The sequence below is a fragment of the Prionailurus viverrinus genome, chromosome E3 (assembly GCF_022837055.1).
Source record: "Prionailurus viverrinus isolate Anna chromosome E3, UM_Priviv_1.0, whole genome shotgun sequence".
Classification (NCBI taxonomy): Eukaryota; Metazoa; Chordata; class Mammalia; order Carnivora; family Felidae; genus Prionailurus; species Prionailurus viverrinus.
The window spans coordinates 16,798,714-16,824,861 of NC_062576.1; the positions used below are offsets into that span (position 1 = coordinate 16,798,714).

The 26,148-nt window shown below is 36.7% G+C and overlaps 1 protein-coding gene across 4 annotated transcripts in view; it reads left to right on the forward strand.

Annotated features, from left to right (window-relative positions):
- The window catches only part of SEPTIN14 (septin 14), a 93,744-nt gene that overhangs the window by 58,996 nt on the left and 8,600 nt on the right, over nucleotides 1-26,148 (forward strand). For 3 of the 4 annotated variants that reach the window (XM_047839536.1, XM_047839538.1, XM_047839540.1), the window contains 3 exons: nucleotides 7,967-8,063; nucleotides 9,346-9,514; nucleotides 18,593-18,725. In XM_047839536.1, coding sequence (XP_047695492.1) covers nucleotides 7,967-8,063; nucleotides 9,346-9,514; nucleotides 18,593-18,725 — 399 coding nt within the window. Of the gene's footprint in view, nucleotides 1-7,966; nucleotides 8,064-9,345; nucleotides 9,515-17,471; nucleotides 17,548-18,592; nucleotides 18,726-26,148 lie in introns of those variants that run through there. The other variant, XM_047839539.1, reaches the window with a different exon arrangement.

Below are 26,148 nucleotides of genomic sequence, written 5' to 3' on the forward strand. Positions count from 1 at the left end.
TATCTCTAACTGGGGGGCTTTCTTCAGACTGGTGCTGGATCCCTGTTCACACACCTGGGGAGGAAGGGAGTCAGGCTTGGGTTAGGTGGTAGGTCAGGGGCACAATCCACAGGTAGAGAAAGCGGTCCCCTCCCTGGAGGGCTGTACAATAGTACAAAGCCTGCTTGCACCCACCACCTCTGGGTTCAGTGGCTGGGCCGAGGGTGTAGATCACTGTAGGAGAAAGTGGCCCCTCCCTAGAGTGCTGTGGAAAAAGACAAAGCCTGCCTGCATCTGCCTGCATCCGCCACCCCTGGGGCTTGGTGGTGAGGTCAGCAGTGCAGTTCACAGTAGGAGAAGGCGGTCTTCCCTGAAGTGCAGTGATACAGAAAAAGCCAGCTGGGACCACATATCAGGCCGCACTGAGAGGGGCTTCCCCAGTGCCAGAGTGCATGGAGTGGGACTTTGAATCCTAGCCAAGCGCAGGGTCAGGGGAGTTGGAGGAGAGAGAAGGACCACTACATCTGTGCCCATGGCACAGTAAGGATGACTCAAATGGAGTCCACAGGGTCCAGGTCTGTTGAGACTGGGGTATCACCATTCCCCTCCCCCACCACCACCACTAACGTGGCCTCAGGAATCAGTGCCAGGGCCCATAGGGGAGGTGGGTCCAGACTACACCAAACCATGCCCCTTCGCACTGGGTAACTGTGTAAACTGACAGACCCTGTGCACAGTTCTCCCACACCAGTGATGCAGCACTGTCTAGATTAATTCTACATCAATTCTGGATATATGAATATATACTCCCCCCCAAACCCCATTTCTCCTCCTTATCTCTTCCCTCCTCTAGGCTGGTTACTCTGGTTAGCAGTCTGTCTAAACAGACATATTTAATCCATTCTCTTGATACATGTTTTACACCTCCTTCTTTATATTCCTTTCTCTCTTTCTGGAATAATCAAGCCATATAGTCTCTGTCTGGGTAACTTTATCTTCATTTCTTTTTGCCCGCCTCCTTCCTTATTTTCCTTTCTTTCTCTCTGGATTAAGCCTTTCTCTCTGCCTAATCAATGTTTATTTTTTCTTGGTCACTGCTCCTGTAATTTCTCTCTTTGTATGTGCTCTTCCATCAGCACCGCCTCCACCCTGTTCTTTACTTGTAGTAGGTGTTTTTGGGTTTTTTGTTTTAAATTTTTTTGTTTTTCTTTATTGGTTTGGGTGTTTGTGTGTTTTGTCTCCTGTTTGTTTTCCTTTACAGGGTTACACCAAGGAACAAATCAAAGCACATCTGGTGGAGGGTCCAAAATATCACTATGAGTAGGGTAATAAAATAACCAAAGTCACAACAGAGAGCATGCAACAATCTCAAAAAAACCACTTCCTGAGGTGCCAGGCCCTGGAGTGTATGACCTCCCCCCTTTTAATGTATCAGTGCTTGCAGGTGCAGAGAATACAACAAGCTTTTAAAACACATAAAGGACAGAAAACTAGCCAACATGATGAAATGGAAGAATTCTACTGGAAAGAAATTCCAGGAAGTAGCAGCAGCTAACGAATTGATCAAAACCGACTTAAGCAATATAACTAAGAATTTAGAATAATAGTTATAAAATTAATTGCTGAGCTTGAAAAAAGCATAGAAGACAGCAGAGAATCTATTGCTACAGAGATCAAGGGACGAAAAAATAATAATGATGAATTAAAAAATGCTATAAATGAGGTAAAAATAAAATGAAGGTGGCCACAGCGTGGATTGAAAAGGCAGAGGGGAGAATGGGTGAATTGAAGATAAAATTATGGAAAAAGAGGAAGCTGAGAAAAAGAGAGATAAAAAAATCCAGGAGTACAAGGTGAGAGAGAACTAAATGATGCGATGAAATGGAGCAATACCTGTATGGTAGGAATTTCAGAAGAAATTGAGAGAAAGGTGCTGAAGGTGTACTTGAACAGATAATAGCTGAGAACTTCTCTGATCTGGGGAAGGAAACAGGCATTGAAATCCAGGAGGCACAGGGAACTCCCTTCAGAGATAACTTGAATTGATCTTGTGCACAACATATCATAGTGAAACTGGCAAAATACAAGGATAAAGAGAAAATTCTGAAAGAAGCCAGGGACAAACGAGTCTTGACATACAAACAGAGACATATAAGGGTAGTAGGAGACCTATATACTGAAACTTGGCAGGCCAGAAAGGAGTGGCAGGAAATTTTCAATGTGCTGAATAGGAAAAATATCCAGTCAAGAATCCTTTATCCATCAAGCCTGCCATTCAGAACAGAAGCAGAGATAAAGGTTTTCCCAGACAAAGACTGAAAGGAATTCATCACCACTAACCAGCCCTACAAGAGATCCTAAGGGGACACTGTAAGTGGAATGTTGCAAAGACCACAAAGGACCAGAAACATCACTACAAGCATGAAACCTACAGATAACACAATGACTCTGAATCCATATCTTTCGTTAATAACACTTAATGCAAATGGACTACATGCCACAATCAAAAGACATAGGGTATCAAAATGGATTAAAAAAAAAAGACCCATCTGTTTGCTGTCTACAAGAGACCCATTTGAGACCTGAGACCTTTCAGATTGAAAGTGAGGGGGTGAAGAACCATGTATCATGCTCCTGGAAGTCAAAAGAAAGCTGGAGTAGCCATACTTATGTCAGACAAACTACACTTTCAATTAAAGGCTGTAACAAGAGATAAATATAAATGTCTATGTACTGAATTCAGAAACACCCAAATATATAAAACAACTAATCACAAACATAAGCAACCTTATTGATAAGAATGTGGTAATTGTAGGGGACTTTAATACCCCACTTACAACAATGGACAGATCATCTAGGCAGAGTATCAGTAAAGAAACAATGGCCCTGAATGATACATTGGACCAGATGGACTTGACAGATATATTCAGAACTTTTCATGCAAATGCAGAATACACATTCTTCTCGAGTGCACATGGAACATTCTCCAAGATAGATCACATACTGGGTCACAAAACAGCCTTCAATAAATATAAAAGTGAGATCATACCATGCACACTTTCAGATCACAATGCTATGAAACATGAAATAAACCACAGGAAAAAGACTGGAAAACCTCCAAAAGCATGGAGGTTAAAGAACATCTTGCTAAAGAATGAATGGGCCAACCAGGCAATTAGAGAAGAAATTTAAAAATACATGGAAACAAATGAAAATGAAAATACAACAATCCAAATGCTTTGGGATGCAACAAAGGCAGTCCTGAGGGGAAAATAAATTGACATCCAGGCCTATCTCAAGAAACAAGAAAAATCCCCAAAACAAAATCTAACAGCACACCTAAAGGAACTAGAAGCAGAAGAGAAAAGACACCCCAAACCCAGAAGAATAAGAAGAGAAATAATAAAGATCAGAACAGAAATAAACATTATAGAATCCAAAAAAAAAAAAAAAATAGAACAGATCAATGAAACGAAGAACTGGCATTTTGAAAAAGTAAACAACATTGATAAACCCCTAGCCAGACTTCTCAAAAGAAAAGAGAGGGGACCCAAATAGATAAAATCATAACTGAAAATGGATTTATTACAACCAATCCCTCAGAAATATAAGCAATAATTAAGGAATACTATGAAAAATTATATGCCAACAAAATGGACAACCTGGAAGAAATGGACAAATTCCTAGATACACACACACTACCAAACTGAAACAGGAAGAAATAGAAAATTTGAACAGACCTATAACTAGTGAAGAAATTGAATCCGTTATCAAAAATGTCTCCCCCAAATATGAGTCCTGGACCAGATGGCTCCCCTGGGGAATTCTAGCAGACAGTTAAAGCAGAGTTAATGCCTATCCTTCTCAAGCTGTTCCAAAAAAAATAGAAACAGAAGGAAAAATTCCAGACTCATTCTATGAAGCCAGCACTACTTTGATTCCTAAACCAGACACAGACTGAGCAAAAAAAAAGAGAACTACGGGCCAATATCCCTGATGAACATGGATGCAAAAATTCTCAACAAGATACCATCATATCCAATTCAACAGCATATTAAAAGAATTATTCACCATGATCAAGTGGGATTCATTCCCGGGCTGCAGGGTGGTTCAATATTCACAACACAATCAATGTGATACATCACATTATTAAAAGAAAAGATAAGAGTCATATGATCCTGTCAATCGATGCAGAAAAAGCATTCGACAAAATACAGCATCGTTTCTTAATAAAAACCCTCGAGAAAGTCGCAATAGAAGGAACATACTTAAACATCATAAAAGCCATTTGTCAAAAGCCCATAGCTAATGTCATCCTCAGTGAGGAAAAACTGAGAGCTTTCCCGCTGAGATCAGGAACACGACAGGGATGTCCACTCTCACCGCTGTTGTGTGATATAGTGTTGGAAGTCCTAGCACCGGCAATCAGACAACAAAAGGAAATAAAACTCATCAAAACTGGCAAAGAAAAGTCAAACTTTCACTTTTCGCAGACGACATGATACTATACATGGGAAACCTGACAGACTCCATCAAAAGTCTGCTAGAGTGGATAGATCAATTCACCACAGTTCCAGGGTACAAAATCAGTGTACAGAAATCGGCTGCATTTTTATACATCAATAATGTAGCAACAGAAAGAGAAATAAAGAATATGATCCCCTTCACCTTTGCACCAAGAATCATAAAATACCTAGGAATAAACCTAACCAAAGACATAAAAGATCTGTATGCTAAAAACTATAGAAAGCTTATGAAGGAAATGTCAGAAGATACAAAGAAATGGAAAAACATTCCATGCTCATGGATTGGAAGAGTAAATATTGGGGCGCCTGGGTGGCGCAGTCGGTTAAGCGTCCGACTTCAGCCAGGTCACGATCTCGCGGTCCGGGAGTTCGAGCCCCGCGTCAGGCTCTGGGCTGATGGCTCAGAGCCTGGAGCCTGTTTCCGATTCTGTGTCTCCCTCTCTCTCTGCCCCTCCCCCGTTCATGCTCTGTCTCTCTCTGTCCCAAAAATAAATAAATGTTGGAAGAGTAAATATTGTTACAATGTCAATACTACCCAAAGCAATCTACACATTCAATACAATCCCAATCAAAATTGCACCAGCATTCTTCCCAAAGCTAGAACAAACAATCCTAAAATTTGTCTGGAACCACAAAAGACCCCAAATAGCCAAAGTAATTTTGAAGAAGAAGACCAAAGCGGGAGGCATCACAATCCCAGACTTTAGCCTCTACCACAAAGCTGTAATCATCAAGACAGTACGGTATTGGCACAAAAACAGACTCCTAGACCAATAGAATCGAAACCCAGAATTGGACCCACAAATGTATGGACAACTAATCTTTGACAAAGATTAGTGCAGCCACTCTGGAAAACAGTGTAGAGGTTCCTCAGAAAATTAAAATAGATCTACCCTATGACCCATCAATAGCACTGCTAGAAACTTACCCAAGGGATACAGGAGTGCTGATGCATAGGGGCACTAGTACCCCAATGTTTATAGCAGCACTTTTAACAATAGCCAAATTATGGAAAGAGCCTAGATGTCCATCAACTGACGAATGGATAAAGAAGATGTGATTTATATATACAATGGAATACTACTTGGCAATGAGAAAGAATGAAATCTGGCCATTTGCAGCAACATGGATGGAACTGGAGGGTATTATGCTAAGTGAAATAAGTCAGGCAGAGAGAGAGACAGATACCATAGGATTTCACCATATATCCTGAGAAACTTGACAGGCAACTAGGGGGGTGGTGAAGGGGGGGAAGTTAGAGAGAGGGACACCAACCATAAGAGGTTCTAAATACTGAGAACTCAGGGTTGATGGGGGATGGGGGGAGAAGGAAATTTTGTGATGGGCATTGAGGAGGGCACCTGTTGGGATGAGCACTGAGTGTGGTATGGACATCAATTTGACAATAAATTATATTTAATTAAAAAAGAATTAAAAATTAAAATAAAAATTTTAAAGTAAATAAAAGTGGACTATGAAAAACATTTACCATGTAAATGGAAGCAAAAATAATATGGGATTTTAAGAAGCAAAACAGAAAAACAGTATGGAGTTCACTTAGAAAGTTGAAAATAGAAGTACCGTAAAATCTAGCAATCACACTACTGGTATGAACGCCCCAAGTGCAGAAACACTAATTCAAATGGATACATACACCTCTATTTTTATTTTAGCATGATTTACAATAGCCAAATTGTGGAAGCAGCCCAAGTATCCATCAATAGATGAATGGATAAAGAAGATATGGTACATATATAAAATTAAATATTATTCAGCCATAGAAAGAGTGAAATGTTGCTATTTGTAATGACATGGATGAAGCTGGAGAGTATAGTGCTAAGGGAAATAAGTCAGAGAAAGACAAATGCCATAAAATTTCACTCATATGCAGAATTTAAGAAACAAGACAAATGAGCAAAGGAAAAGATAGGAGCCACGAAACAGACTCTTAACTATTGATGACAAACCAATGGTTACCAGAGGGGAATGGGTAGGGGGAATGACCACTAAGTGCTGTATGGAAGTGTTGAATCATTATATTGTACACCTGAAACTAATATTACACTGTATGTTAACTAATGGGATTTAAATAAAAACTTTAAAAAAGAGGAAAACTATTTTAAAAAATTAATAAAATCCTGTAGAATTTATAGAATTTCTATATTCCCTGAGGTTTTTAATGTATCTACACTATGGGATTATTCATATGACTATTGAGGCTTTTTGTGAGGTATAAATGCCATAGTCTTTGTGAAGTGCCTGATACACAGGGTCTATCTATAACAAATAATTGATAAAAATTATGTTTCTTCCATTTCTCTTTTGGTATTTTTCATACACCATTTATTGTAAGATTTCACAAACTAAACAGACTTCTGAATTGAAAAGCTGAGTACTGTAAAATTTATATTTATTCTTCTGTGTTAAATTTTCTTCAGATTTTGTCCTAAATATTTTGGCCTTTCCTATCTAATTGTACCTCTAAGAATTCATAGGGAATACTTTTTCATCAAAATCAATTAATAAATTAAATATTGTTAGGTATTAAGTATTTATATTGATGCTGACTAATTTTTATCTTAGACATTTCTTGTATATCAACCTTTCTATTCAATCTATATAACTTCTGACAGATCATGAATTTATCTTGAATATTTCTGCTGTCTTTACAGCCTGTTGAAAACCTCATTTTTACCTGTGATTATTCTTCCTACTTTGCTTATTATCTTCCCAAATCTCCGTTTGGTTGCACATTAATTTTCAGAATCTCTCTGATTCTCACCTCCCAGAAAGACACTTTAATTATGTTTAGAATTTATTGATACATGTATGGTGGTATTTATTAATATACCCTAATTGTATATCCATTAATTATTACAGTTTTTTCTCAATATTTTCCATTTAACTTGTATATTGGAGTTAAAAGTGGTTTACAGATAGGGCACCTAGGTGACTCGTTTAAGTGTCCAACTTAGGTTCAGGTCATGATCTTGCAATTAATGAGTTGGAGCCCCACCTTGGGCTTTCTGCTGTCAGCAAAGAGTTGACTTCAGATCCTCTATCTTCCTCTCTCTGCCCCTACCCTGTTCTCTCTCTTAAAAATAAATAAACATTTTAAAAAGTGGTTTACATATTATTTCCTCAACATTTTTTGTTTTGGGGTAAAGACAATGTGAAAAAAATGTGTCTAGTAAAAATATTTTTTATTTGTATTCCCCACAGCAGAATGCCTTGCTTTAGCCTCTACTCGGTAGTTTTCATTTATGTGCATGACCTGACAATAATGCTTGCAGAAATTAATTTGCACAAATTTACTGCAAGTCACAAAATCTGAGGCAGGGTAGATAAACTTGTTTGAGTAAATATAATATTATTTCTTTTGATTTTCACAACGGAAATAGGTAACAGAGTAGGCCTTATTGGTATAAGGGAACATAATGAAAGTTGTTCTTACTTTCTAGGGACAATTACCTTTTGCTGTAGTAGGGAGTATGGATGAAGTGAAAGTTGGAAAAAGAATGGTCAGAGGCCGTCAGTACCCTTGGGGAGTTTTACAAGGTAAATGTGATAAAAGTGAGCAGGCTTGCTCTGGAAAGACTGTGTGTGTGTGTGTGTGTATTCTCATAGTCCTAAAATATTTTAACTTGAGTCAGTAGTGGTAATTGCTGCTAAATAGTAAATTGAGAGTTACTAATTAGAAGCACAGATTCTTTTACATTTAACTGAATTCTCACTTTGACTATAATTCATTCTCACAGTTTACCAGGTGATGCTTTAGACAAAATTTCTTAGAGGTTTGGTAGAACCTCCTCATTTACCCCAACCTGACATATACATAGTATCTCTCTCTGCATAAACTACTACATTCAGAATGTTGGAAAGTGCTTTGAACGAAAGAACTTTGAACACTATTAAAGTATAAATGCCAGTCTTTAAAACCTGTTACATGAATTAATGACTACTTAATTTGTAAAGCATTTTTAAGTGGCCACCAAAGAAAAAGGATGGTAAGCTATTTAAAAAAAAAAAAAGAAATGTGATTTACTTTTGGAAAATTCATACCTATATACTTATATTAGCTATCTAACATCATGATGAATTGAAATATTCTAATAGGCAGTCATTTATTCTCTGGTTTATATGATTGTAATACAGATTATTGGGGATTGGATTATCTCCACTTATACTAGTTTCAAAAATGTTTTAATTGATATATTAAAAATTAAACTTATGAAGCACACTTAAAAACAATATATTTTAATGTATATTAAATTTGGTTACAATATCATGCACAATAAAGTATATATTGTGCCCAGTAGTCTGGATATGACAAACACAGGAAAGAGCCATATAAACTAATTGGTTGATTTTGAATATTGACTAATTTGGTCTCATAAATATGGGGTATAAATAGAAATAGAGAACTCAAACATGCATAACTTTTAATGTTTTCATGTCAGCAGGATTTACATTAATTAAAGTGTTTCATTAGTGAAATATTATATTCTGTGTTAGCACTCAGTGAAATACCTTGGGGGACAGTTTGTAAAATACTAACAATTATTAATGAAAACTGTGTACACTAATATAACATTATTTCACTGTTTTTTATTTATTCTTTGACTAATAAACTTAAAGCAACTTTCCTGGTCCCAAAATAAACTCTGCCTATAATAGATATGTCCCATATAATTATAGTTACAAAGAATTATAGCTATTTAACAGAACGATCTCTTAGTTGTTATTTTAAATGTTTTTCATGCACATATCCACTCTAGAATACTGATTGGGTGCAAAGGATTGATAATGAGTGTTGTTACTTTCTTATTTTTCTACCTAGTGGAAAATGAAAATCACTGTGACTTTGTCAAGCTCCGGGATATGCTTCTTTGTATAAATATGGAAGACCTGAAAGAACAAACTCACACTCAGCACTATGAACGTTATAGGTGCTGCAAACTGGAGAAAATGGGCTTTACTGATGTGGGCCCAGACAACAAGCCACTTAGGTGAGTAGAGATCATGTCAGAACAAGCTAATGGGTGATTTAGAAACCCCCTACAACGATGATATGCAATCATTTGGGAATGAGATTAACTACTTTTCACATTCTGGGTCATACTGATTTTTTTAATGTCTTATTTTTTATTTTTATTTCAAAATATAATTTATTGTCAAATTGGCTTACATACAGTGTGTAAAGTGTGCTCTTGGTTTTTAGGGTCGATTCCTGTGGCCTATTGCTTACATCCACCACCCAGTGCTCATCCCAACAAGTTCCCTCCTCAAGCCCATCACCCATTTTCCCCTCTTGAACACCCTCAGTTTCTTCTCTGTATTTAAGAGTCTCTTATGTTTTGTCTCCCTTCTTCTCTGTTTATAACTATTTTCCCCCTTCCTTTCCCCACAGTCTTCTGTTAAGTTTCTCAAGATTCACATATGAGTGAAATCCTATGGTATCTGTCTCTCTCTGCCTGACTTATTTCACTTAGCATAATACCCTCCAGTTCCATCCATGTTGCTGCAAATGGCCAGATTTCATTCTTTCCCATTGCCAAGTAGTATTCCATTGTATATATAAATCACATCTTCTTTATCCATTCGTCAGTTGATGGACATCTAGGCTCTTTCCATAATTTGGCTATTGTTAAAAGTGCTGCTTGGGGCGCCTGGGTGGCGCAGTCGGTTAAGCGTCCGACTTCAGCCAGGTCACGATCTCGCAGTCCGGGAGTTCGAGCCCCGCGTCGGGCTCTGGGCTGATGGCTCAGGGCCTGGAGCCTGTTTCCGATTCTGTGTCTCCCTCTCTCTCTGCCCCTCCCCCGTTCATGCTCTGTCTCTCTCTGTCCCAAAAATAAATAAACGTTGAAAAAAAAATTTAAAAAAAAAATAAAAGTGCTGCTATAAACATTGGGGTACTAGTGCCCCTATGCATCAGCACTCCTGTATCCCTTGGGTAAGTTTCTAGCAGTGCTATTGATGGGTCATAGGGTAGATCTATTTTAATTTTCTGAGGAACCTCTACACTGTTTTCCAGAGTGGCTGCACTAATCTTTGTCAAAGATTAGTTGTCCATACATTTGTGGGTCCAATTCTGGGTTTCGATTCTATTGGTCTAGGAGTCTGTTTTTGTGCCAATACCGTACTGTCTTGATGATTACAGCTTTGTGGTAGAGGCTAAAGTCTGGGATTGTGATGCCTCCCGCTTTGGTCTTCTTCTTCAAAATTACTTTGGCTATTTGGGGTCTTTTGTGGTTCCAGACAAATTTTAGGATTGTTTGTTCTAGCTTTGGGAAGAATGCTGGTGCAATTTTGATTGGGATTGTATTGAATGTGTAGATTGCTTTGGGTAGTATTGACATTGTAACAATATTTACTCTTCCAATCCATGAGCATGGAATGTTTTTCCATTTCTTTGTATCTTCTGACATTTCCTTCATAAGCTTTCTATAGTTTTTAGCATACAGATCTTTTATGTCTTTGGTTAGGTTTATTCCTAGGTATTTTATGATTCTTGGTGCAAAGGTGAAGGGGATCATATTCTTTATTTCTCTTTCTGTTGCTACATTATTGATGTATAAAAATGCAGCCGATTTCTGTACACTGATTTTGTACCCTGGAACTGTGGTGAATTGATCTATCCACTCTAGCAGACTTTTGATGGAGTCTGTCAGGTTTCCCATGTATAGTATCATGTCGTCTGCGAAAAGTGAAAGTTTGACTTTTCTTTGCCAGTTTTGATGAGTTTTATTTCCTTTTGTTGTCTGATTGCCGGTGCTAGGACTTCCAACACTATATCACACAACAGCGGTGAGAGTGGACATCCCTGTCGTGTTCCTGATCTCAGCGGGAAAGCTCTCAGTTTTTCCTCACTGAGGATGACATTAGCTATGGGCTTTTGACAAATGGCTTTTATGATGTTTAAGTATGTTCCTTCTATTGCGACTTTCTCGAGGGTTTTTATTAAGAAACGATGCTGTATTTTGTCGAATGCTTTTTCTGCATCGATTGACAGGATCATATGACTCTTATCTTTTCTTTTAATAATGTGATGTATCACATTGATTGTGTTGTGAATATTGAACCACCCTGCAGCCCGGGAATGAATCCCACTTGATCATGGTGAATAATTCTTTTAATATGCTGTTGAATTGGATATGATGGTATCTTGTTGAGAATTTTTGCATCCATGTTCATCAGGGATATTGGCCCGTAGTTCTCTTTTTTTTTGCTCAGTCTGTGTCTGGTTTAGGAATCAAAGTAGTGCTGGCTTCATAGAATGAGTCTGGAATTTTTCCTTCTGTTTCTATTTTTTTTGGAACAGCTTGAGAAGGATAGGCATTAACTCTGCTTTAACTGTCTGCTAGAATTCCCCAGGGGAGCCATCTGGTCCAGGACTCATATTTGGGGGAGACATTTTTGATAACGGATTCAATTTCTTCACTAGTTATAGGTCTGTTCAAATTTTCTATTTCTTCCTGTTTCAGTTTGGTAGTGTGTGTGTATCTAGGAATTTGTCCATTTCTTCCAGGTTGTCCATTTTGTTGGCATATAATTTTTCATAGTATTCCTTAATTATTGCTTATATTTCTGAGGGATTGGTTGTAATAAATCCATTTTCAGTTATGATTTTATCTATTTGGGTCCCCTCTCTTTTCTTTTGAGAAGTCTGGCTAGGGGTTTATCAATGTTGTTTACTTTTTCAAAATGCCAGTTCTTCGTTTCATTGATCTGTTCTACTATTTTTTTTTTTTTGGATTCTATAATGTTTATTTCTGTTCTGATCTTTATTATTTCTCTTCTTATTCTTCTGGGTTTGGGGTGTCTTTTCTCTTCTGCTTCTAGTTCCTTTAGGTGTGCTGTTAGATTTTGTTTTGGGGATTTTTCTTGTTTCTTGAGATAGGCCTGGATGTCAATTTATTTTCCCCTCAGGACTGCCTTTGTTGCATCCCAAAGCATTTGGATTGTTGTATTTTCATTTTCATTTGTTTCCATGTATTTTTAAATTTCTTCTCTAATTGCCTGGTTGGCCCATTCATTCTTTAGCAAGATGTTCTTTAACCTCCATGCTTTTGGAGGTTTTCCAGTCTTTTTCCTGTGGTTTATTTCATGTTTCATAGCATTGTGATCTGAAAGTGTGCATGGTATGATCTCACTTTTATATTTATTGAAGGCTGTTTTGTGACCCAGTATGTGATCTATCTTGGAGAATGTTCCATGTGCACTCGAGAAGAATGTGTATTCTGCATTTGCATGAAAAGTTCTGAATATATCTGTCAAGTCCATCTGGTCCAATGTATCATTCAGGGCCATTGTTTCTTTACTGATACTCTGCCTAGATGATCTGTCCATTGTTGTAAGTGGGGTATTAAAGTCCCCTACAATTACCACATTCTTATCAATAAGGTTGCTTATGTTTGTGATTAGTTGTTTTATATATTTGGGTGTTTCTGAATTCAGTACATAGACATTTATATTTATCTCTTGTTACAGCCTTTAATTGAAAGTGTAGTTTGTCTGACATAAGTATGGCTACTCCAGCTTTCTTTTGACTTCCAGGAGCATGATACATGGTTCTTCACCCCCTCACTTTCAATCTGAAAGGTCTCAGGTCTCAAATGGGTCTCTTGTAGACAGCAAACAGATGGGTCTTTTTTTTTTAATCCATTTTGATACCCTATGTCTTTTGATTGTGGCATGTAGTCCATTTGCATTAAGTGTTATTAACGAAAGATATGGATTCAGAGTCATTGTGTTATCTGTAGGTTTCATGCTTGTAGTGATGTTTCTGGTCCTTTGTGGTCTTTGCAACATTCCACTTACAGTGTCCCCTTAGGATCTCTTGTAGGGCTGGTTAGTGGTGATGAATTCCTTTCAGTCTTTGTCTGGGAAAACCTTTATCTCTGCTTCTGTTCTGAATGGCAGGCTTGATGGATAAAGGATTCTTGACTGGATATTTTTCCTATTCAGCACATTGAAAATTTCCTGCCACTCCTTTCTGGCCTGCCAAGTTTCAGTATATAGGTCTCCTACTACCCTTATATGTCTCTGTTTGTATGTCAAGACTCGTTTGTCCCTGGCTTCTTTCAGAATTTTCTCTTTATCCTTGTATTTTGCCAGTTTCACTATGACATGTTGTGCACAAGATCAATTCAAGTTATCTCTGAAGGGAGTTCCCTGTGCCTCCTGGATTTCAATGTCTATCTTCTTCCCCAGATTGGGGAATTTCTCAGCTATGATTGTTCAAGTACACTTTCCACCCCCTTCTCTCTTTCTTCTTCTGGAACTCCTATAATAGGGATATTATTCCTTTTCTTTGAATCACTTTGTCTAATTCCTCCCTTGTGGTCCTGAATTTTTAAAACTCCCTTTTTCTCAGCCTCATTGTTTCCCATAATTTTATCTTCTATTTCACTTATTCTCCCCTCTGCCTCTTCAATCTTCACTGTCATCACCTCTAGTTTATTTTGCACCTCATTTATGGCTTTTTTAGATTCATCATGGCTATTTTTTAGTTCCTTGATCTCTGCAACAATAGCTTCTCTGTTGTACGTTTTTTTCAAGCCCAGCGATTAATCTTATGATGATTATCCTAAATTCTTGTTCAGTTATAACGTTTATCAATTCTTTAGCTGTCATTTCTTCCTGGAATTTCTTTTGAGGAGAATTGTCATTTTGACTGGTTTTCTCTCCTTTATGTGTTTTAAAAGTTTGTTACATGCCCTGCACCTGCGAGAAGTACTATATTAAAGAGGTGTCATACACTGTCCAGGGTCTGTCCCTTCCATAGGTGTCTTTTGGAGTGTGTTACTTGCTCTCAGTTGTTGTGACTTTGGTTTACTTTATCTCTCTACTTCTCATAGTGATGCTTCAACCCTTCACCAGGTTTACTTTGATTTGTTGATGGAAGTAACCCTGGAAAGGAAAACAGACAAACAAAACACAAACCCACAAACAAACAAACAAAAAAACCCAGAAAAGCCCACAGAAACACCAGCCACAAGTAAACAATATGGTGGAGGTAGTGCTTATGGAAGAAGCCTTATCCCATACTAAGAGAGAAATGACAGGGTTGGGGAGAAAGAAAGGAAAATTGACCAGAGAAACTGAATGGATTAATCCAGAGAGAGAGAAAGGAAAATAAAGAAGGAGGTGTATAACATATATAAAGCCAATAGATTAAATATGTCTGCTTAAACAAACCAACAATCAGAATAACCAGACTCGAGAAGGGGAGAGATAAGAAGGAGAAAAAGAAGGAAGACTGTGTCTATATAATAAGAATTGTCTGAAAATTAAATCAGGCAATGCAACAGTGCTGGTCTGGAGGAGGGGCTGTCTGGTTCATCAGTGTCAATCCTGCTCTCGTAGATACACAGTTACCAGGCACAGAGGGGCATGGTTTGGTGTAGGCGGGTCCTGCTTCCACTCTGGGCTCACTGTTCATTCCCTGAAGCCCCACGTTATTGGTGATGGGGAGAAAAATGGCACCCTAGTCTCTCCTCCATGGACAGTGTGTCCCAAACCACTCTGTTCAGGCTGTCTTCACTGTGCTATGGGCTCAAACAAGGTGGTTTGTCCTGCTCCACTGACTTCTGTGCCTCCCTGCATCTTGGCTGGGACTTAAACCCCGATGTCTAAAGGTTCCCACTCTATACACCCTAAGTTTTGGGAAGTGCCTCTTTGCACTGCCAGATATATGGTCTCTGGCTGGCAGGTGCAGGCAGTCTTTTTCCTCTGAATGGCTATATACCTTCTTCCCACACCACTCCAGGGAGGGAATTGCTTTCTCCCTCTGTAGACTGCACCTCTGAACTAGTTACTGAGCTTGGGACTGGCTCTCCTCTTCCCCAGGTGTGCAAACAGGGCAGCTTGTCCAATCCGGAGAAAGCCCCACAGTTAAGAGATTGGATCTTTCTCAGTCCTGGTCTGTGGTTTTTCTCTTGTCCAGATACAGTCCTATGCTTTCCCACCCTCTCTTTCTCTTCCCTTTGTCTCTCCACAGAAGGTGATCTTTCCCCTCCATTCCTCTGCTGCCCGTTTTATCTCTCCCAGTTTGTAATCACACACCAATGGCCTGCCAGTTTGTCCCAGTGGGTGCCTGGAGGCATCTCTGTTACTTGGTCGCCCAGACTTTTGGAGTTCAAAGTCCTTTGGCCTCAACACTGCTGTGTTTGAGAGATGAAGGAACTTCAGATCCCCCTACTTCTCTGCCATGTTGTATCCAAATGGATCATCTCAAATTTTGTTTTTTAATCATCTTCAGACTTGGAGAGAGTTGTTAGGAGCAACATAATTAAAGGGCTCATTTATATGCTCAAAAAAGAGTATCCAATGTATCCAATATGTATATATGCTGAAATGTGTATCCAAAAGAAAAACATTATATTGTTTTTAATTTTGTATTTTATATGAAATAGATGTACATGAAGGAGGTTTCCAAATATTGGCAAAGCCTTTATTGATAAAAGCTGGCAAAGAATATTAAGAAGGATGACAAAGGACATTGAATGTTGGACGAAAGAGAGAGGAAAAGCCACAGTGGAATGTTGTAGAATTCAAGTGAAAATAGTTTGAGAGTAGGTGTATTTAGTGATATTTAAGTAGAATAGTTTTTGTGCTGCAAATGATGAGAGTGTGGTATGATCCAGGTATGCTGCTTTTTTCAGGTATTTTGAAGACAAACAAAATTGAACTGGTTATTTTAACTGAATTATATTTTGAAAGATGTCTGACTTAATATTTAATTTTTATTTTGGGAGAAGAGGTAGACTTTCTAAGAAAGATGTGAAAACCATGGGGCGCCTGGGTGGCTTGGTCGGTTAAGCGTCTGACTTCGGCTCAGGTCATGATCTCAGGTCCGTGAGTTCAAGCCCCGCGTCGGGCTCTGTGCTGACAGCTCACAGCCTGGAGCCAGTTTCAGATTCTGTATCTCCCTCTCTCTCTGCCCCTCCCCTGTTCATGCTCTGTCTCTCTCTGTCTCAAAAATAAATAAACGTTAAAAAAATTTTTTTTAAAAAGTAAGATGTGAAAACCAGATTTTTCTCACTCATAAAATAATTTTTAAAAATTAACTATAGTGATACACGTTACATTAGTTTAAGGTGTACACATAATGACTTGACAACTTTTACATTCTGCTACACTCACTACAAGTGTAGTTACCATCTGTCACCATACAACACCATTATGATACCATTGACTTTATTTCCTATGGTGTACCTATCACCCACTTGACTTACTTATTTCATAACCAGGAGCCTCTACCCCCTCCCTTTCACCCGTTTTTCCCATCTCCCATTCCCCTGGCCTTTGGTAGGCACCAGTTTGTTCATATTTATTTGTCGGTTCCTCCTTTTGTTGTTTGCTTGTTTGTTCATCTGCTTTGTTTTTTACATTCCACATATAAGTGAAATCATACGGTATTTTTCTTTCTATGACATTTCACTTAGTACCCTCTAGGTCCATCCCTGTTGTCACAAATAGCAAGATCTTATTCTTTTTTAAGGCTGAGTAATATTATTTACACACACACACATGCATACACACAGACATACCCCACATCTTATTTATCCATTCATCTATTGATGGAAACAGGTTGCCTCCATGTCTTGGCTATGGTAAATAATGCTGAAACACACTTAAGGATTCAAATATATATATTTGAATATATATGGATCCAAATATATATTATTTAGATCCAAATAATCAAATATATATCCAAATATATATTTGATTTCATATATATAAATATATAATATATAATATATAATATAAATATATATAATATATAATAAATTTAATATATATTTATATTATATATATAATATATTATATATATTTATATAATATATATATTTGAATTAATGTTTTCATTTTGGGGGGTAAATAACCAGTAGTGGAATTACTGGAACCTATGGTATTTCTATTTTTAACTTTTTAAGGAACCTCCATATTTTTTTTCCACAGCACTTGTACCAATTTACATTCCAACCAACAGTGCATGAGGATTCCCTTTTTGCCACATCATACCAACATCTGACAGGTGTAAGATTATGTCTCATTGTGGTTTGATTTGCATTTCCTTGATGATAGTAATGTTGAGCATTTTTTCATGTGTCTGTTGGCCATCTGTATATTTTCATTGGAAAAATGTCTATTCACATCCTCTGCCCATTTTTTATCAGTTTATTTTTTTCTTTTTGGTGTTGAGTTGTGGAAGTTCTTTATATATTTTTGTTACTAACCTCATATCAGATATATTATTTGCAAATGTTTTATCCCATTCAGTAGGTTGCCTTTTAATTTGGTTGATGGTTTCCTCCACTGTACAAAAGTCTTTTATTTTGGTGTAGTCAAAATAGTTTATATTTGCCTTTGTTCCCTTTCCCTGAGGAGACATAGCTAGAAAAATGTTGGCAGAAAAATGTTGACCAATGTCCAAGAGATTATTGCTTATGTTTTCTTCTAGGAGTTTTATGGTTTCAAGTTTCGCTTTAGGTAATTAATTAATTTCGAGTTTCTGTGTATGGTATATGAACGTAGTCCATTTTCATTCTTTTGCACCTAGCTGTTCAGTTTTTCAGTGCCAATTATTGAAGAGACTTTTACCCATTGTGTATTCTTTCCTCCTTTGTCATAGATTAATTGACCATATAAACTTGGGTTTGTTTTGGGGATCTTAATTATGATCCATTTATTTGTCTATTTTTGTGCCAGTACCATACTGTTTTGATAATTATAGCTATGATGATGATAATGATGAGGAGGAGGATGATGATGCTTCATTTTAAATAAGAATTTTATAAAGTAGAGGTCCTGAAATTTTATTATCAAAAGATGTGAAGAGTTGTGATATAATGAAAAGTGTTGATAATAAGAAATCACTGATATAAGTGTTTCAAAATTCTAGTACTCTTTAGGTAGGCTGTCCATGTATTCAATACTGCACTCCACTTTTTTACATCTCATGATATAAATTTTTTTACATTATATTTTACAGTATATAGTTTATGTACTGTACAGTATATATTTTTACAGGTTTATTTATATACCATTTTAATATGACAATAATAAAATATTTTTTATAGTTTTCAAGAGATCTATGAAGATAAAAGACAAAAGTTCCATGATCAATGTCAGAGGGAAGAAGAAGAATTGAAACAAAAGTTTATGCAGCGAGTAAAGGATAAAGAAACAACATTTAAAGAATCTGAAAAAGAGGCAAGTACACTGATATAATCCAATTTGTGTTCATTTTAATGTGTATTATTAATTTGGAGTTTTAATATCAAAGGTTTAGTTGATGATTTTGGAGGAGACTTGCTACTTTTGAAGTAGCTGTTTACAGTATAGGTTTTGAATACAAGCTTTAAAAATTATAGTCAACAATTTTATTTTTTAGAACATATAGACAATTTGTATTTTTAGAAAAAATGAAAATAATTTTGTAAAACCTATTTACCTTTATTTTATTTTATAATATGAATTTTCATGAATAAATTTTAATTTATAAAAAATTCAAGCTATTGATATGTGTGAAGAGTTATTACTTTCTAATGCTACTACTGCATTATAAAAAATTTTCACTTTTATAAATAAGCAGGTAAGTGTTGAATAACACACATCTTAATTAATTAGAAAACATTAAGTTGGTGAATTATTTGGATTTTTTTTTTCATTTCATTCCTTTATGTTTCCAAGAAATTGAAAAAAAAAGACAACTTATATAGTTTTGATTATTTGCACCAATACCTTTTTAACAAAAAATATATTTGGAATCATAAATACCTTTCAAATGATTGTGGTTTTAACTTAATATTTTAGTTTTGAGCAGAAATAGGTACATTGAACATGAACTTCTTTCTCAATAGAAACAATGTAGTGATTAGGTGTTCTGTAACAGATGTCTCAATCATGGACAGTTGAATTATAGGTAATAAAAATTCTTTTAGCTTCAGTATAAAGGTAAAATTTTGGAATTATTCAAGGGTATCTTATGGAATCCAAGAACAGAAAGCATAACTGGATCTCATGATAACTTAAACCCAAAGTAGGAGGTTATCAGAAACCAAATCAGCCATTTACATTCTCTATTTCTTCCCTACATTATTCCCCTTAGTTATGGCACTTAACTGTGTACATCTGTTTCATTTTTGTCCTCTGGTCATCAGTTATTCTCCCATTCTTCAGTTATATTTCCTTCAAGAAAAACCAAACATAACTTAAAATTGGTTGGCAGAGTGATGAAATTCTTAACAGAGAACAGAGATTAATTTTTGTAGAAAAAAAATTAAATTTCTGGTAGAAATAAAATGACCGGGATAGTAAAAGCAACCACAAAGAGTAAAATGAAAGGAAATGGGCCCACCAGACTTGCTCACAAAAGGAGCAGCTTAGTTATTGAAAACATGATAAGTAGACAGAAGTTATGATTAACTGACAAGGAAAGTGGAGACTCACAGAGGTAAAGCAAACTTTTTAAGCACATGTAGCAGATAAATTAGAATTCAAACTTACAACTTTATAATTTACAAATACTTAAAATTGATGTTTGTACATTTCCCACATTACTAGAGATTTCATCATCTTTCTTCTCATCTTCTTAAATCTGTTATTTTAATTTCAGTTAGCATACAATGCTATTTTTAAAAAATTTTTTAACGTTTACTTATTTTTGAGAGAAAGAGACAGAACATGACGGGAGAGGGACGGAGAGAGAGGGAGACCCAGGCTCTGAGCTGTCAGCACAGAGCCTGATGTGGGCCTCTAACTCACAAACTATGAGATCATGACCTGAGCTGAAGTCGGACGCTCAACTGACTGAGCCACCCAGGCGCCCCAGCATACAGTGTTATATTAGTTTCAAGTGTACAATATAGTGATTCAACACTTCCATATGCTACCCTGGGATCATCACAAGTGCACTCCCAATCCCCAATCACCTCTTTAACCAATCCCCCCACACCCTCCTGTCTCTATCAGTTTGCTCTCTATAATTAAGAGTCTGTTTCTTGAACTTTCTCTCCGCTCACTTGTTTTGTTTAACAAATTCCACATGTGAGTGAAATCATATGGTATTTGGCTTTCTCTGACTTACTTTGCTTAGTTGTAGTCTCTAGCTACATCCATGTCATTGCAAATGGCAAGATTTCATTCTTTTTCATGGCAGAATAATATTCCATTGCAATATATATACCCCATCTTTATTTATTAATCAATGAATGGGCACATGGACTGCATCCATATATTAGCTATAGTAAATAATGCTGCTGTGTGTATCCTTTTGAATTAGTGTTCTTGTATTCTTCAGGTAAAAATCAGTAGTGCAATTGCTGGATCATAGGGTAGTTCTATTTTTAACTTTTTGAGGAACCTCCATACTTTTCTCCAGAATGGCTGCACCTTTGCACAGTGCATGAAGATTTCTATTTCTCCACATCCTCACTAACACTTGTTTCTTGTGTTGTTGATTTTAGCCATTCTGACAGGTGTGAGGTGATGTCTCATTGTAGTTTCTACTTGCACTTCCCTGATGCTAAGTGATGATGAACATCTTGTCACCTGTCTGTTGGACATCTGCATGCCTTCTTTGGAGAATTGTCTGTTCATGTCTTCTCCCCAGTTTTTAATTGGATTGTTTGTTTTTTGGGGGGATGTTGACTTTTATAATTCCTTTATATAATTTGGATACTAACCCTTTAGCAGATTTGTCATTTGCAAATATCTTCTCTCATTCCTTAAGTTGCCTTTGAATTTTGTTGATTGTTTCCTTCACTGTGAAGGAGCTTTTTATCTTGATGAAGTCCCGAGAGTTTATTCTTGCTTTTGTTTCCAATACTTCAGGAGACATATCTAGAAAAAAGTTGTTATGGCTGATGTCAAAGAGGTTACTGCTTATGTTCTTTTCTCAGATTTTATGGTTTTTGGTCTCACATTTAGGTCCTTAATCCATTTTGAACTGTTTTATGTGTATGGTGTAAGAAAGCGGTTCCGTTTCATTCATTTGCATGTTGCTGTCCTGTTTTCCCAACACCATTTGTTGAAAAGACTATGTTTTTCCACTGGATATTCTTTCTTGCTTTGTTGAAGATTAATTCACCATATGGTTGTGGGTTTATTTCTAGGTTTTCTATTCTTTTCTCTTGATATATGTATCTATTTTGTGCCAGTAACAAAGCATTTTGATCACTGAAAATATGTAATATAACTTGAAGTCTGGAATTGTGGTATCTCCAGCTTTGCTTTTCTTTTTCAAGATTGCTTTGGCTGTTTGGTGTCTTTTGTGGTTCCATACAAATTTTAGGATTGTTAGTTCTATCTATGAAAAAAACTGTTGATATTTTAATAGGGATTGCATTACATGTGTAGATTGCTTTGGGTAGTATAAACATTTTAACATTTGTTCTTCCAATCCATTTCTTGATGTTATCTTCAATTTCTTTCATCAGCATTAGTTTTCAGAATACAATTGTTTTACTTCTTTGTTTAGGTTTATTCCTAGGTATCTTATTATTTTGGTGCAATTATAAATGGGATTGTTTTCAATTTCTTTCTGCTGTTTTATTTGTGTATAAGTGCAATAGATTTGTGTATGTTGATTTTGTATCCTGCAACTTTACTAAATTCATTTATTTGTTTATTCATTTTAGCAGGTTTTTTTCGTGGAGTCTTTTGGGTTTTCTAGAGTTTCATGCAGTCTGCATTTAGTGAAAATTTTACTTCTTCCTTGCTTATATGAATTCTTTTTTATTTCTTTTTGTTATCTGATTGCTGTAGCTAGGACTCTCAGTTTTTCCCCTTTAAGGATAATGTTAGCTGTACATTTTTCTTATATGGCCATTATTATGTTGAAGTCTATACCCTCTATGCCTGTTTTGTTGAGGGTTTTCATCAAGAATGAATGTGTACTTGGTCAAATTCTTTTTCTACATCGATTGGGAGGATCATATGGTTATCTTTTCTTTTATTAATGTAATGTGTCACATTGATTGACTTGCAAATATTGAACCACCATTAATCCAGGTAAAATCCCACTTGGTCATGATGAATTATTCTTTTTTTTTTTTTTTTTTTTTTTTTTTTTTTTAATTTTTTTTTTTTTTCAACGTTTATTTATTTTTGGGACAGAGAGAGACAGAGCATGAATGGGGGGAGGGGCAGAGAGAGAGGGAGACACAGAATCTGAAACAGGCTCCAGGCTCTGAGCCATCAGCCCAGAGCCTGACGCGGGGCTCAAACTCACAGACCGCGAGATCGTGACCTGGCTGAAGTCGGCCGCTTAACCGACTGTGCCACCCAGGCGCCCCGATGAATTATTCTTTAATGTATTGTTGGATTGGATTTAACAATATTTTTTGAGAAATTTTGCAACCATCAGAGATACTGGCCTGTAGATCTCTTTTAGTGGAGTCTTTGTCTGGTTTTGGAATCAGGGTAATCACTGGCCTCATAGAATGAGTTTGGAAGTTTTCTTTCCATTTCTACTCTTTTGGACTAATTTGAGAAGAATAGGTATTAACTCTTTTTAAAATGTTTGCTAGAGTTCTCCTGTGAAGCCATTTGGCCCTGGACTTTTGTTTGCTGGGAGTTTTCTGATTACTGATACAATTTCTTTGCTGGTTATCGATGTGTTCAAGTTTCCTATTTCTTGCTGTTTCAGCTTTGGCGGTTAATATGTTAAGCAATTTATCCATTTCTTCCAAATTATCCTATTTGTTGGCATATAATTTTTCATAACATTTTTTTGTAATTGTTTGTGTTTCGTGGTGTTGGTTGTTATTTCTCCTGTCTCATTTGTGATTTTATTTATATGAGTCCTTTCCTCTCTCTTTTCTTTTTGATAATTCTGGCTAGGGGGTTATCAATTTTATTTTTTTTTCAGAGAACCAGTTCCCAGTTTCATTGCTGTGACCTGTTTTGTTTTGTTTTTAGTTTCTATATCATTTATTTTTGTTATAATCTTGATTATTTCCTTCCTTCAGCTAGTTTGGGGTTTTGTTTGCTGTTGTGTTTCTAGTTTCTTTAGTGTAAGGTTAAGTTGCTTAGATTTTTCTTTCTCTTGAGGTAGGCCTATATTGCTATAAACAGCCCTCTGGAACTGCTTTTGCTGCATTCCAGATGTTTTGGACTCTTGTTTTCTCATACGTTTTCATGTACTTTGAAAGAGTTTGGTGTTTTCTTAAAAAACTAGTCATGCCCTTTTCACTATAATTCAACAATTGTACTCCTTGGTATTTACCTAGAGGAAATGAAACTTATGTCCACACAAAAACCTATACACAGATGTTTAAAAGAGATGTATTCATTATTGCCAAAACTTGGAACAACTGAAATGTCTTCCAGTAGCTGAATGGTATAAAGTGGGGTGTTAAAGTCCCCTACTATTATTGTATTATCAATGAGTACCTTTATGTTTGTTTCAATTTTTAATATATTTGGGGGCTATCATGTTGGGTGTATAAATATTTACAACTGTTAGATATTATATTTGGAATGTCTTCTGTATTTTGATATTGTGCCTTCTTTCATCTCTTGTTATAGTCTTTGTTTTAAGTCTATTTTGTCTGATACAAGTATTGCTACTCTGGCTTTCTTTGACATCCATTTGCATGAAAGATGTTTCTCCATCCCCTTGTTTTCAATCTGTATGTGTCTTTAAGTTGAAAATGGGTCTTTTGAAGACAGCACATAGATGGGTCTCGGTTTTTTCTTTTTTATCCGTCACCCTATATCTTTTGATTGGAATACTTAGTTCACTTACATTCAAAGTAGTTATTGATAGATGTGTAGTCAGTGTCATTTCATTACTTGTTTTGTTACTGTTTCTGAAGATTTTTTCTGATCCTTTCTTCTTTGTCACTTTTGGTCCCTCCTTTCCATTCAAAGAGTTCCATTTAATATTTATTGCAGGGCTGGTTTAGTGGCCACGAACTCCTTTGGTTTTGTTTGCTGGGAAACTCCTTATCTCTTTATTCTAAATGAAAGCTTTTCTGGATAGAGTATCCTTAGCCACAGATTTTTCCCATTCATCACTTTCAATATATCATGCCACTTCCTTCTGGCTTGCCAAGTTTATATTGAGAAATATCCAGCTAGCGTTATGGGTCTTCCCTTGTAAAGACTTCTGCTTGTAAGATGTTTTCTCTGTCTTTATATTTTACAAATTTTATTACAATATGTCTTGGTGTTGAGTTGCTTTTGTTGATTTTGATGGGAGTTCTGTGTGCCTCTTGGATCTAGATATTTGTTTCCTTCCCCAGATTAGGGAAATTTTCAGCTATTTCCTCACATAAATTTTCTAACCCCACCCCCCATTGTTTCTATTCTTCTATAAGAAGAGAAACTATACAACGCTGATGAACGAGATTCATATCTTTCATAAAATGAATGTTATTACATTTGATGGATTCATTGAGTTCCCTGATTCTATTCTTGTGTTGCATAATTCTTTCTTTTCTTCAGCTTCTTTATTTTCCATTATTCTCCCTTCTAGGACACTATATTATTCCACTGCTTCTTTCAGTCTGCTCTTCATTGCATCAAGCTTCTTTCCCATCGTGTTTATTTCAATCTTCATCTCTGGTTCTTTTTAACTCTCTTATCTCTGTGGTAAGGGTCTCATTGATGTCTTCTATTCTTTTCTGAATAGAGTATCCTTATGATTGTTCCTTTAAAGTTTCCGTCAGGCATGTTACCTATATTTGTTTTACTTAGCTCTCTGATTTGGCTTTATCTTGTTCTTTCATTTGGGATAAATTACTCTGTTTTGGCATTTTGTCTAAATCTCTCCTTTTTTCTCTGTGTTAGAAAAGCCAGTTGTGTCTCCTCCTCCTGAAAGTAATGGCCTAATAAAGAAGAGGTCAGGTAGTGCTCAGGCCTGGTACTTCCTGAAGTATGTGCAGTTTGTACTGTGTGCACTCTGCTGTTGTTTTCTGGCTGCTCTATCCTTCAGGCTACTCATCTGCAGAGGCTCTCCTTGCCTGCAGTAGGTAATGTTTGGTCTCAGGCCTGAATGTGGTGAGTTTTAACTAGATATGCTCTAGTCTGCTTGTGAAATGAGACCTGACATCAGTTCCGCTAGAAGTGAGGCCCTGCAGTACTCCTTGGTCAGGAGATGTGATCTGGGCAGACGTTTGTGCTGGTGTTCTGAGAGAGGGGCCTGCCACACTGGGACTGAGGCAAGCTTGACTGAGAAGGCAGTCCTGGTAGAATGCATGGGGCTTGGTATATGGAAGTTAGGCAGCCAGTGTCAGTGCTGCACTGCTTCCAGCAGGTGGCTCTGTGTTTTTGCTGAAGGATGGAGAAGGGAAATTGTGCCAGTCAGCTCCTTTGTTCCTGGAGAGATGTGTTAGTGAACGCTGTCTCTCAGAGAAGCTCTAAGAAGGACAAATAATCTTTCCAATTATGTGCCCCAGGTGTTCTTCAGATCACTGTTTCCATGCCATCTGCCCCTGTGTTCTTTGCCTATCTTCTCTCCAGGAGCAGGACAGTGCTTTCAGGGCTCTATCAGAGCCAAACTTCCTGATCTTGAAAACTCCAGGATCTAAGCCTCACAAGTTGTAAGAACTCACATAGTTCAACCCATTTTATTTTCCAAGCCAGTGGCTTTGAGGAAACATTCTCCTTGTGCGTTCCTCCATGTGCT